Below are 13,833 nucleotides of genomic sequence, written 5' to 3' on the forward strand. Positions count from 1 at the left end.
TTCATATTTTCACCTCTCACTATTGTCTGGATGTTTTCTCTGGACGGGATGGCCATTTTGGCCAGAGAGTATTACAAAATTTATTCTCCTAAGTTGCCAATACTCTGGTTAGCTTGGAGGTCACCCATATGTGAGAATAGGCTGCCTGCTTGTCCTGGGATAAAACACAGTTTTTTACCGTAACAGTTGTTATCCAGGGACAGCAAGCAGCTATTCTCACAACCCATCCACCTCCCCTGGTTGGCTTCTCTGCTAGTTAACTGAGGAGACACACCTTGTGCTGGATGGGAAGGCACTCGCACATGCGCAGTGCGGCAGACTCGAAACTTCTGAGTTTCTACAAGTAAGTCTGCTTGCGAAGCTGTCCGCATCGGGGCTCTGTGGTTGACGTCACCCATATGTGAAAATAGCTGCCTGCTGTCCCTGGATAACAACTGTTACTGTAAGTAACTGTGCTTTTTCTACCTTTTGCTGTCTGGTCATTTTATTTTTCAATTCATGTTGGTCCAAGGCTCTGGTTTCTGTTTCCCTCTGTCTTCTCTAAACTCAGTCACCATGGTCTCCTCATTTGACATTTCTTCTTGTCTGTGCTCACTATCCATCTTTGTGTACCTATCTTTCCCTTCTTTGTGTCCCCTATGCTTCCCTGTCCAGCCTTTCCCCTGTGTCCATCTCCCTGTATTTATCATCACTATTCTGCATTACTCATCTCTTTTCTATGTTCCTATTCTCTCCCACACCTAACACTTCCCCTCTGTGTCCATATACCCCCTTCCATGTCTGGCATTGCTCCTCTCTGTCTATGTACCATTCCCATGCAGTATGTCCCTGTCCCTGTTCTCTCCATGCCCATTATTTTTCCCTCTGTTTATGATACCTCCCTGTATCTCTCCCTTTCTCTACTGTGTTTTCAGTATTTCATGTCCTCTTCCTTCATCTGCTTAGTATTGCATCTCTTTTTCTCTTTCCTTCAGCCTCTCCACCAAAAGGTCCAGCACCCTCTCTTACCTTCCCTACAGTACCCCCCCCCCCTTCCACAGGTGCAGCACCTCTCCTCTTTCCGTGAGCTCCCCATCCTTCAGGGCTGTAGCTCTCACCCTTCTCTTCAGTTCCAGCCCTCCCATCCATCCAAGCACCTCTCTCTCCCTTACCTTCAGCTTCATTCCCCTCGTATGCCCTTCCCTCCAGCCCCAGATACCGTCTATGCCATGTTCTCAAGCCCTAGCTATCCCTCCTGTGCCCTTTCCTCCTGCCCCAACCCTCCCCCCTTCCCTCTCATCCTCAGGGCTGATGGGTTCAACCAGCCTGCCTCCCTCCCTGCTGCTGGCATATACCTTGTAGAAGAGCTAATCTCTACACAGGCTTGCTCAATGGTGCTCACAGCCTTCCCACTACTGTGCTCCTCCTTATGATATAACTTCCTATCTTTGTGATAAGAGGAAGTTGCGTCATAAGGAAGTGCCCAGTAGAGAAAAGGCCATGAGCACTGTCGAGCAGGCCTGTGTAGAGATCGGCTCACACAAGGTATATGCCAGCAGCAGGGAGGGAGGAAAGACAACTGGAGCTGCTGGACTGGACCTACAAGGGGAAGTAGGATGGAGCCGGGAGGGTAAGGAAGCTAGGGAACTGTGATAATGGGGTGGGGTGTTCTCTGCAGGATCAAAGCCTTTTACCACTCCTGCAGAGTGGTAAAAAGCTTTGTTCCTATGCCTGCAGTCAACATATCAAATTTTTACCCATTGCTGCTGGTTAACCGCTGGATATGGGCACTGTGTCATTCTTTAGTGGGGAGGTCCTGATGTAGGGTAAATCTTTTTTTTCCCCTCAAAACTGCTAATTATGATTTCTTACAGTGTTGATGATGTCTGTTATGGGGTCGTATCAGAGTCCAACTTACTCATGTCTTTTATTATTTTATTTGTTAGAGATTTGAGCACATTGATATTGGACTGGATGTTATAACACTTTCTTAGAACATATTATTGGAAGTATCTTCTCATCACTCTGATGAGGAGGTTATACTATTGTTTTATATAACAAAACCTAAACTTCTGTATCGCTTGGTAGACTGGTATAGTCCCCTCTGCAATCCAATCCAGTCTTCCTCAGTCTCCATTAAAGCAGGTAGGAAGACTAATTTACCTCCCATCTTAGTACTGTTGGAATTTGTCTTTTGTGCTGGATAGAGTTTGGATAGGTCCTGTTTGGAGATCTGTCTGATCCTGGAGGGTGTTAAAGTTCAGCGGGTCTCGTGCTGGGTCCCTCCCCCCATCTTCTTCCACCTCCCCACATTTTTGTAGAGGTGCCTCAGCCGGCGCCCTGGCCCCTTGGTTGGTCAGCCCTCCAACTTTGAGAGCTGTTCTGACTAAGTGAAAAAAAAATAATCCTGAGGTGTAAAGGATTATTGTAAAGATCTAAAGGGCTCAATTCCCTTTAAAACTGCCATTTGTATTGGGGGGGGGGGAGGGGGTTCTTATCTAACCGGCACTTTTATGACAGCTATGGCGTTTTTCAACACAATGAGCACTTTTAAGGGGGGGAAATGCTCATGGTGCTCCATTCACGAGGTACTCGCAGCCGGCCTGTGCAAGCGTTGTGCAGCTCCAGGTAGTAGCTGTTTTGCCCCCCTCTATTCCTCTCTCGTCCAAGTGCCCGAGAGTGTCTTAGGATGAGGATTTTTGACCAGAGGAGCAAGATGTTATTGATGAGCACCTGGACCCTTGGGGAGATTTCCAGGATCCTCTTGGGGGGTCAGATTCTACCAGCGAGAGGTTCGAGCACATCTCTGTCGGCGAAGTTGCATCTGTGGTGCGCATTTTTTAGCGGGAAGAGCTTCATGAGCTAATTCTTCAGGTCTCTTCAGTTTTGCACTTTGCGGACACCGTATCAGAGCCCCCACATACGATGGACCCCTTGCTTAAGGGGATCCGCTCTGCTTCCCACTCTTTTCCTGTGCATCAGGATATTCGGGACATTATGCTCGCACAGTGGCAAGTGCTGGAAACTCCCTTTCATTTTGCGCACTCCATGGCCCGCCTGTATCCCATTCCAGAGGGGATAGGGACACTGAAGTCACCTGTGGTGGATGCTGTGCTCTCGGCCATCTCTAAGAGGCATACCATGCCTGTTGAGGGTGGTGCGGCCTTGAAGGACCCAGAGGAGCGTAAGTTGGAATCCCTCCTGAAACAGAGTTTTGATGTGACAGCTCTGGTGGTCCAGGCAGCAATGTGTGGTGGGCTGGTGGCTCGGGTGTGTTTTTGCTGGGCCGAGCATGTGCTTGACAGTAAATCTGAGGATTGGGAATTGCTCAAGCGTGATTGAATTGGGTGCTTCTTATCTTTCTGCCAAGTCGTTGTCATTTGCAGTGGCAGCTCGCTGTACCTTGTGGCTTCGCACTTCGTCGGCAGATTCAGCGTCCAAAGCTAAGTTGACAAAGTTTCCTTTTAAAGGATATTTCTTGTTTGGTGAGGACCTGGACAAGTTGGTTTAGACTCTCACTGATTCTAAAGTGCCTTGTTTGCCTGAGGATAGGCCTAGGCTGCTGACTCGATTTCCGCTGCTTCCGCCCTGGTCGAAGGGCTACCTCTTTTCAGTCTCCTGGGCTCTCTAGAAGCAGGTTCTTCCAGCGCAGGCAGTCCTTTCGTGGGGCCTGTTGGGGTGCGGGTAATGCCCCCGCCGGGTCCCCTGCCGCCCGTCCTGCCCAATGACTCTTTGCCGGCCTCCGTCTTTGTTCCGGTGGGTGAGGGATTTTTATTCAAAGTGGGCAGACATCACGTCCGATCAGTGGGTTCTGGAGGTGATTCAGGATGGTTATGCTCTGGAGTTTGCCCGTTCCTTACCAGACCATTTTCTTGCTTCTCCCTCGCAGGTGGCGTAGAAGCAGCAGGCCTTTTGCCAGACCCTTCAAAGATTGTTAGATCTTCACGCGGTGGTTCCATTTCCCTCGCAGGAGTGAGACAGGTTGGTACTCGATTTACTTTGTGGTGCCAAAGAAAGAAGGAACCTTTCGGCCCAATCTGGATTTGAAGGGGGTCAACAGAGCTCTTCACATGCCTTCCTTCTGCATGGAAACCCGGCGGTCTGTGATTCTGGCGGTTCAGCCAGGGGAGTTTCTGACCTCTCTAGATCTGAGCAAGGCCTACTTGCACTTTCCTATTCGGGCCTCCCATCATTGCTTTCTACGCTTTGCGATCTTGGGACAACATTATCAGTTCTGTGCACTTCCCTTTGGTGTGGCCACGGCTCCGCGGACATTCACCAAGGTGATGGTGGTTGTCGTGGCGGCGTTGCGAAAAGAGGGCATTCTAGTTCATTCCTACCTGGACAATTGGTTGATTCGAGTGAAGTCGTTACAGGAGAGCACCTGGGTCACGGCTCGGGTGGTAGATTTTCTGCAATTGCTGGGCTGAGTAGTCAATCTTGCCAAGAGCCAGCTGTCTCCCTCTCACCACCTGGAGGATTTAGGAGTGCTGTTTGACACCTCCTTGGGGAAGGTCTTCTTTCCGGAAGCCCAGGTAAGCAAATTGCAATCTCAGATTTGCCTGCTTATGGCATCCTGGTGTCCTCGGGCGCAGGATTTCCTCCAAGTCTTGGGATCAATGGCGGCTTCCCTCGATCTCGTGAGGTGGTCGCGGACCCACATGTCTTCAGTATGCTCTTCTTTGTACAAGGGGTGAGTCTGGATCAGCCGCAGTGGACAGTGCTGCTCACGAATGCCAGTCTTCTTGGTTGGGGAGCTCAGTGTCTAGGTTACTCAGCTCCGGGGACCTGGTCCAAGGAGGAGGCTTCTTAGTCAGTCAATTTCTTGGAGACCAGAGCCATCCGAATGGTGTTGCTAGCCTTCCAGACCTTTCTGATGGGCAAGTCAGTCAGGGTTCTCTCGTTCAATGCCACGGTGGTGGCCTATGTCATTCATCAGGGGGGCACCAGGAGCATTTTGGTGGCACAGGAGGTGGCTCTCATGGTCTGGGCGGAGTCGCACCTTCAATAAATATCAGCATCCCACATAGCCGGAGTGGAAAATGTTCAAGCGGACTTCCTAAGTCTTCACATGCTAGATCCCGGAGAGTGGTGTCTAAGTCCAATGGCCTTTCAGTTGATAGTGCAGTCTTGAAGTCAGCCCCGCATGTACCTGATGGCCATAAGTGTCAACGCCAAAACACCCCTCTTCTTCAGTCATTGCAGAGACGGTCAGGCCGAGGGTCTGGATGCTCTGGTTCAACCATGGCCAATGGAGGGGCCATGGTTCCCTCTGTGGCCATTAGTGGTCAGAGTTCTCCACATAATTTGCCATCCGGGCCTCGTGGTTCTGATGGCTCCAGATTGGCCTCGACAACAGTGGCATGTAGATCTGGTGAGGCATCTGATGGCGGATCTTCTTCCTTTGCCTCTCTTGGATGACCTTCTGACTCAGGGTCCCATTCCAAAGTTCAATCTGTGTCCCTTCTGTCTTGAAAGGGGTCGCCTAGGTAAGAAGGGGTATTCAGATAAAGTGATCTCAACTCTCTTGGGGTTCCAGAGGCTTTCTACCTCTCGGGCTTATGTGAGGGTTTGGCATCTATTTGAGGAGTAGTGTGGTGCGCGTGGATTGGTCTCTTTTTGTGCTTCCCTGACTAACATCCTAGAGTTTTTGCAGGACGGCCTGGACAGGGGCCTGGCTTGGTCTTCTCTCCGGGTTCAGCTTGCGGCCTTGTCAGCCTTTTGTGGGTTGTTGAAAGGTCAGCGTTTGACTGCCATTCCTGATGTGATTCGCTTCTTGTGGGTGGCCAAATTGCTCAAGCCTCCCGTAAGACCCTCTGTTCCATCTTGGGATCTGAATCTGGTTCTGTCAGTTCTAGTGTGCCCCTGGCGACAACTCTTTGAAGGACCTTACTCTTAAAGCGTTCTTCTTGGTGGCCATTACTTCTGCTAGACGTGTTTCTGAGCTGCATGCTTTCTCTTGTAGGGCTCCCTTCTTGGAGTTTTCTAGGGAATGGGTTGTTTTAAGGCCTGTTCCTTCCTTTCTTCCAAAGGTAGTTTCTCCTTTTCATGTCAATCAGACAGTGGTCCTCCCGGTGTTGGGTAGCCGGGAAGGCTCTTCCGAGCAGAGACAGCTGCGCAAGTTGGATGTCAGTCGGGTCCTTCGCTCTTATGTGCAGAGGATCCAGGAGATAGGAAATTGGATCATCCCTTTGTCCTTCTAGCACAGTGGTCTCAAACTCAAACCCTTTGTGGGGCCACATTTTGGATTTGTAGGTACTTGGAGGACCGCAGAAAAAATAGTTAATGTCTTATTAAAGAAATGACAATTTTGCATGAGGTAAAACTCTTTATAGTTTATAAAACTTTCCTTTAACAGTTAAAAGGAAAGATATATAAACTATAAAGAGTTTTACCTCATGCAAAATTGTCATTTCTTTAATAAGACATTATTTTTTCTGCGGCCCTCCAAGTACTCTATTTTTTCTGCAGCCCTCACATTTAAAATTTAATATCTTTTCTTTCTCAAAACTGGCACATTTCAATCATTTTCCCTACCTTTGTTGTCTGGTGACTTTATTTTTCTGTGCTTTCAACTATGTTTCCAGGGCTTTCTTGTCCTTTGACTGTTTTTCTCTCTCTCTTCACTTTCTGCCTTGCATTCATCTTTGGCATTAACTTAATGTTCAATTTTTCTGCTTTCTTTTCAAAATCTATGTTTCCATGTCTTCCCTTCCCTTCCTGTCTCTCTCTTCTTCCGTCCTATTTCCATGGTCTGGCATCTCTTTCCTTCCTTTCTCTCCCTCCCTCCTTCCTTCCTTTCCCCTGGTCTGGCATCTGTCTTCTTCCCTTCCCCCATGCTCTGGCATCTCTCCCTCCCCCTCCATGGTCTGATATCTCCTTTCCTTCCCTCCCTCCCATGAACTTGGCTTCTTCTCTTGTTCCTCTCCTCTCCCTTCTCCTTCCTTCCCTCAATTGGGTGCAGCAGCAACAGAAGCAGCATTTCCCTTCCCCCTTTCCTGTGCAGGAGAGGCATTTCTCTTCTCCTTTCCCTCCCTCTCCCTTTCCCTGTACAGCAGCAGCAGAAGCATTTCCCTAGGGTCCCCCTTTCCTATGTAGCAGAAGCATTTCTCTTTCCCCTCCCCTTCCGTTCTCTTCCTTGTGGAGCAGCAGTGTGTCTGGCCAGCTCATTCTGTTCAAAGCCGCGGGTGGCAGCTCCTTGCGAGATCCGCGCCTGTGTCTGAAGCCTCTCTGATGTTGTGACATCAGAGAGGCTTCCGATGCAGGAGTGGATAGCGCAAGGAGCCGCCAACCCACGGCTTTGAACGGAACGAGCTGGCCAGACACGCTGCTGCTCCAAAAGGAAGGGAAAGGGGAAGAGAATTGCTGTTGATCGCATCCAGAGCGCGGGCCGCAAATAAAACCTGGAGAGCCACATATAGTCCACGGGCCGCGTGTTTGAGACCGCTATTCTAGCAGGTCCTTGTAAGGGGGATGGCACATCTACTATTGCGCACTGGATCAAGGAGACTATTGCTTCCTCTTATCTTCTGAAGAAGAAGCCTGTTCTAGAATTTCTTAAGACTCATTCCACTAGGGGTCAGGCAGCTTCCTGGGCTGAATCTTCTCTGGTGCCTCCATTGGATATTTGCAAGGCTGCAGTTTGGTCTTCTCTGCATCCCTTTGTCAGACATTACCGTGTGGATGTTCAAGCGCATCGGGACGCGGTATTTTGTGAACGTATTCTGGTGTTGGCCCTTCGGGTCCCACTCTTAATGGGTTCTGCTTTGGTACGTCCCATTCGTAAGGACTATACCAGTCTACCAAGTGATACAGAAGGAAAAATTAGGTTATTACCTGCTAATTTTCTTTCTGTTAGCTTTTAGACTGATATAGTCCCCCACCTTATCTGTGTTTGTGGGTTTTTGTTTTGCTCTCGTGCAGATTTTGGGTTTTTCTGCGGGTTCTATTATTTTCCTAGGGCCGGGGAGAAGTAAGAACAGCGGCTGTGGCTCAGCTGGCTTAGCTGGTGAGCTGTGGGGATGTTTTCTATACCAGGATTCAGTTCTACACATGTTCCAACAGTAGTTTACCAGTGTTTGTTGTTTTTACACTCCTGTTTGGAGTGTGTTACACTGTTTTCAGTTGAAGTCTTTCCTAGGTTCTGCTTGGCTATAGAGGTCTGCATGGGAACGGGGATCGCGGGAATCCCGCTAGTCCAGTGGGAATCCCCCCTAACCCACGGGACTCCCACGGGGACCCCCCTTTGGCTCACGGGACTCCCACGAGGACCCCCCTCTAGCCAACGGGACTCCCACGGGGATGGAAGGCTTTGGAAGCAGGGTTCGTCTATATAATAAAAGGACACGTCAGCCTTAGTAAAAGAGGGGGTTTATAAGTTAATTACCTGAACAGAAAACAAATAAAGGGTTCCACCAAAGAGATTCCACAAGGAAAACAGCAGCGCAAACACAAAAGAAACTGTGGAATTGATGATCCTGTGAGAAGTAATTGCTGCTTTTTATGGGGACGGGTGGGGATGGAGGTAATTCCTTGTGGTGATGGGTGGGGACGGAGAGGATCCGTGTGGGGACGGAGAGGATCCTGGCGGGGATGGGTGGGATTTCTGTCCCCGTGCAACTCTCTATGTGGCTCTTCGGCAGACTGGATTGGATTGCAAGAGGGGAAGCTATCCTGATATACAAGTTTGTTCTCAGTCTCCACCTGCTGGTAGCAGTGAGGTATATAACCCATTCATAAAGACTACCAGTCTACAAGCTAACAGAAAGAAAATTAGCAGGTAAGAACCTAATTTCTCCTTTACAACTTACAAAACAACATAGAAAGAAGTGGGGATTTTGAACAGAGAATGAAACTGTAAAAATATTGAACAACATGAGTATTTTCTTGACTGATTGTATCTATATTTGATTGTTCAATACAAATTGTTTAAAAGTTAAAAAAATTCATTTTTGCCCATTTGTGTTATGTGTGAATTACTGTAATTTATCTTAGCAATTCTTTTTCTAATTTGATCTTTCAGCAGTGTTTCCAGAGGAACTTGGAACTAGTGTTCTTTTGACAAATGATGAGAGCAGAGCATTGATACATAAACCGCTGGATGGAGAGTGGGGTTCCAGAAGCAGGGATGAAGAATGTGAGAGGGTTATTTCAGGGATAAATCAACTTTTGATGCTAGGTAAAAATGCCATTTGTTTTATGCAAAGTATGGATGAGGCAAAAATTCAAAAATATCACTCCAAAACAAAAGCACCACACAAGCCAAGAAAGCTAACTTATTACTTAAGCGAAAGAAAAGCCTCAGACAAACGGAGAGGTGCATGTACCCACAACTTTCACACAAGTTTAAAGTTAGCAGGTGGGAGCAAAAAATAGCCAAGAATGATTAATAATAAAAACCACTGAACACAAACAGGCCAGGCCAAAGATCGTTTCGTGGCCGGTAACCACTGTTTCAGGGCCTCAGCACCAAATCCAGGCTATCAGTACGCAGATCCTAACTGCTGCTTTCAACCACCGGTTGCGAGTTAGGATCTGCGTACTGATAGCCTGGATTTGGCGCTAAGGCCCTGAAGCAGTGGTTACCGGCCACAAAACGATCGTCGGCCTGGCCTGTTTGTGTTCAGTGGTTTTTACCATTAATCATTCTCGGCTATTTTTTGCTCCCACCTGCTAACTTTAAATTTATGCGAAAGTTTTTTGCCTATGATGCTTTGGTGGAAGAGTGTGGGTACACCTCTCCGTTTGTCTGAGGCTTTTCTTTCGCTTAAGTAATAAGCTAGCTTTCTTGGCTTGTGTGGTGCTTTTGTTTTGGAGTGATATTTTTGAATTTTTGTACTATACTTCCCTCCATTCCTCCCTGTTTTTTGTGGAAGTATGGATGAGGTACACACACTGAAATATGTGCTTTTTCTTTATTGAAAATACTTTAATTCTAATTTACATTTTTTATATACCGATTCTATTCAACGTGGTTTATATTCAGGTACTCAAGTATTTCTCCCTATCTGTCCTAGTGGGCTCACAATCTAAATACAGTACCTGCAGCTACAGAGGGTTAAGTGACTTGCCTAGGGTCAAAAGAAACAGCACAGTGATTGAACCCACAACCTCAGATTACTGAAGCAGGGGTTCTGACCATTAGGCCACTCCTCCACTCCATAGCAACAGAAAGGCCATGGGGGATAAACAATACAACCCCAGTAGTGTTTCACACATGTAAATGTTTAAACACCATCAGGATTACTCGTCATCCTGATCTTTTTGGCATGAATATTGTAGCCTTAATCTAGTTCTTCCTCCTGTTTTCTCTCTTCCTGGGACTTCTAGTTCTCATATGTAACCTAATTATATTAATATATTTTTGACAATTTCTATACCACCAATCCAAACAAATATATTTTCAGTGCAGTAAAAATAACATACAAATTACAATAAAACAAACACAACATTACAGTATATAAGACAAAACTTGTACATGGTGTAGAAACTATTCTGAAGAACAAAATTGCTTAACACATGGAGGTAATAGACCTTTCTGTGTGCAAAGCATGTTTTACATGTGGAAAGATGATGCTTACTTAAAGCTACATGAACACAGAATCAGTGAAAATCCACTACTAGTAATTATGCAACACTTTCACATGGACGGTGCAAACTAAGGCAGTGACAAAACAGCACAGGCAAAAAGTCCTAAACTCAAGGAAGGAAAAAGCATCAGACACAAACCCTCCCACCCCACAATGGTGGTTTAAGGTACTCAGGCAAAAACCTTTTTGCCATAAAAAACCTCCCCTAGAGTGTCTACAAGCTCTGTGCAGTGCAAAGTTTAAAGTGGAATAAAAAATGTATAAATAACTTATCTTCACGATTGGTACACCAACAGTGGCCAGCGTTTCACAATTTTGCTGCCTCAGGATGTAACCAGCCCGATCAAAGCTTTAGTGTGGGATATTTAGGGAGTCCCAGAATAGAGGTTTTAATAATGGTGAAAGAATGCCAGGAGTGTTTAAGAGGAAGACAGATTAAAAGACTTAAATTTTCCGTCTTCTCAGCAGCCTATATTTACAAGGAAAAAACACAATTTGAAGTGTCTGTATATAAATGCTAGAAGTCTAAAAAAAAAAGCAAGAGAGTTGTGTGTAGCACTTAATGATAAGGTAGATATAATAGGCATCTCAGAGACCTGGTGGAAGGAGGACACTGTTATCTGGGTACTAATTATATTACAATCATGGAGTAGATCAAATTGGCGGAAGGGTTGTGCTATATGAAACAAACAAAATAAACAATCTGCACAACACAGATAGCAGTATGGAATCCATATGGATAGAAATTCCATGTATGAAGGGAAGGAATATTTGAGTAGGGTTATACTGTCGTTCCCCGGAACAGAACAAGCAGACAGATGATGAAAGGTTTTCAGAGATTAGGAAAGCTGGCAAATTAGGCAACAGTTTAATAATGGGTGATTTCTACTACAATTATTTGATAGATTTGTAACCTAAGGTTTTTTTTTCCAGTTTTTACTGTTTTGTTCATTTGGTTTGTCATTTATTCTATTATGATTTTGTACAATTTGCTGACTATTTCAGTTTATCTTGTTGTAAACTGCCTGGTCTGCATGGTCTGGCGGTATATAAGAATAAAGTTGTTATTATTATTATTATTACCTAGTGCCACTAGATGAAAAAAATCAATCACAAAAAAACTCTAAATTTAATCTCTTACTTCTAGTGAGAGGGAAGCGAAATTGCTGTAAATCAATATGAAGGAGAAAAAGACTTCAATTCCATCAAGGCGCTCATCATTAACAGAGCAATGCTGTAAAAAGAGTGAGCCCTCAAATCGTCATTAGTCATAAAAAAAAAACTCCTTCAAATCAGCAACATCCCTTCCCAATCCACAACAGGAATGTGCAAGAAAGGAAAAAGCAGGTTAAAAAGGAAAAAAGTATGTTCTTATGAGAAGTGTTGGCGCAACAAAGTCAGTATAAGGTAGATAGTCTAAATCCAGCAAGAAAAAAGCAAAACAAAAGTCCATGCTCCATTAAACAGCAAACTTCTTACAAACTTGAAGCATGAAGACCATATCAAAAATAAGTACTTATCCAAACAAGCTGGAACAGAAACAAAAAACTTTTGTAATCCCCACAGTCAATGCTTTTAACACTGGAAACACCCCAACGGAAGACCCCGTTTCGTATCCGCATCATCAGGGGGTTGGGTATTAGATTAGCACCTAACAGCAGCACATCTTGGAGCCATTCACACTGCATACAGAGAATTTGAAAGCAAAATAAATACTCACTCATGCTACCATGATACAAAAATTAATTTTAACATTTAAAATGCAAATATTTTTATCATTTGTTATACTGATTATTTTTGTTAAGCTATTTTATACTTTTGTAACTGTATGGTTGCTCAAATGATACAAACCAATTGGAATTTGTGGGGTTAAGCTATAGCACGCATAGTAAAGCAGAGTGGATTCTTAATTGTTCTCCCTCAACTGCTGCTGGCAATCACAGTCTGAAAAGGCACATTTAGGGGAGCACAGTGGGTTGCCCTCACTATTGCTTGTTTCTTAACTTTGCATCCCTGGTAATACAGTTGCTTCCCATAGCTGCCAACTTACCCCATCCCAATAAGGCTATTTTAGACCTTGCCTGGTTTTCAGCTTAATCCCAATTTCAGTCTGGTATATTTATTCCTAATTCTACCAGCTAAAAATCAATGCTACCATGGGGATGACACTGGAGGACCTTTCTGGACTAACACAAAACCGATTTCTTTTTAGATCTGCAATTCATCAAGTCGCTAGGAGTCGAGCAGGAGCCTAATGTACCAGGATAGAAATCCAGGACTAGACAAAAATGTCCTTAAAAGAAATGGGTTAGATGGCAGCTATAGCTTCATGTTTCAAAGAATGGGTTATATTAGAGCTTGTCCAATCACATCAGTTTCTCTAGGATATAATATTCTGCATATTAAACATGCATTTATAATTTAAAGAATATTAACTGCAATTAAAGGCCCAAGGCAAGTAAACAAAGCAACTATTTTCATCACTTCTATTTCTATATGTACGTAAGAAGAGTTTTTTTGTTCAATGAGTTTACCTCCAGCTGTCAAAGATGAAGGCTGATCATTTTACTTACTGATTTTTATATGAGATAGCTTTTCTTTTAGTTTTGGAAAAGAAAACAATATTCCATTTCTGTCATTTGTTTTCAAACCACATAAACTGTGTGTCAAAAAATATGATTTTTAGAGCATTGTAGGTTTATGGTAAAATTCAAAACAATGTTTTCTTTTCTAATATGTTTTAGATATTGCTTCTGCATTCATGGCACCCGTGGATCTCCAAGCTTATCCAATGTACTGCACTGTGGTGGCATATCCAACTGATCTCAGTACAATTAAGCAAAGACTAGAAAGCAGATTTTACAGGTTAGGTCTATAGTCTTTCATTATAAGAAAGCTTTTGGCTGTAAAGAAATTCTAAGCTGTAAAATTATTTTTCTTTTTTACCAAATATATGCCATAGGGTCAGAGCTTACTAAGAGGTAGAATCTTCCAGATAAATGAAATGAAGTATAAACAATTGACCTGTTTCAGTCTGATTTATTTGTGAAGGAAGGTTAACAAAAAAAGTTAACTCATCCTCAGATTTTTAAATTTTTGTAGGAGAGGTGTGTATTTCAGGCTTTTGCTATTCAGGTTTGGTTTTTTTAAGAGATTTGTGTGTGGTCATCACAACATGCTTCTGTATTCCTTTTATGTGTATTCATTATCACTTAAGTTTACAGTACTTTTCTCCAAAGACAAGCAATGTTAATCGTATGATATG

At 44.6% G+C, this 13,833-nt stretch overlaps 1 protein-coding gene across 3 annotated transcripts in view; it reads left to right on the forward strand.

Moving 5' to 3' along the window:
* Positions 1 to 13,833, forward strand: part of PHIP (pleckstrin homology domain interacting protein) — a 603,903-nt gene that overhangs the window by 464,150 nt on the left and 125,920 nt on the right. The window contains exons 29-30 of one of the 3 annotated variants that reach the window (XM_033937022.1): positions 9,002 to 9,115; positions 13,313 to 13,433. In XM_033937022.1, the coding sequence (XP_033792913.1) occupies positions 9,002 to 9,115; positions 13,313 to 13,433 (235 nt within the window). Of the gene's footprint in view, positions 1 to 9,001; positions 9,158 to 13,312; positions 13,434 to 13,833 lie in introns of all 3 variants that reach the window. The other 2 variants (XM_033937020.1, XM_033937021.1) reach the window with 2 other exon arrangements.

Source organism: Geotrypetes seraphini, chromosome 3 (genome assembly GCF_902459505.1).
Source record: "Geotrypetes seraphini chromosome 3, aGeoSer1.1, whole genome shotgun sequence".
Classification (NCBI taxonomy): domain Eukaryota; kingdom Metazoa; phylum Chordata; class Amphibia; order Gymnophiona; family Dermophiidae; genus Geotrypetes; species Geotrypetes seraphini.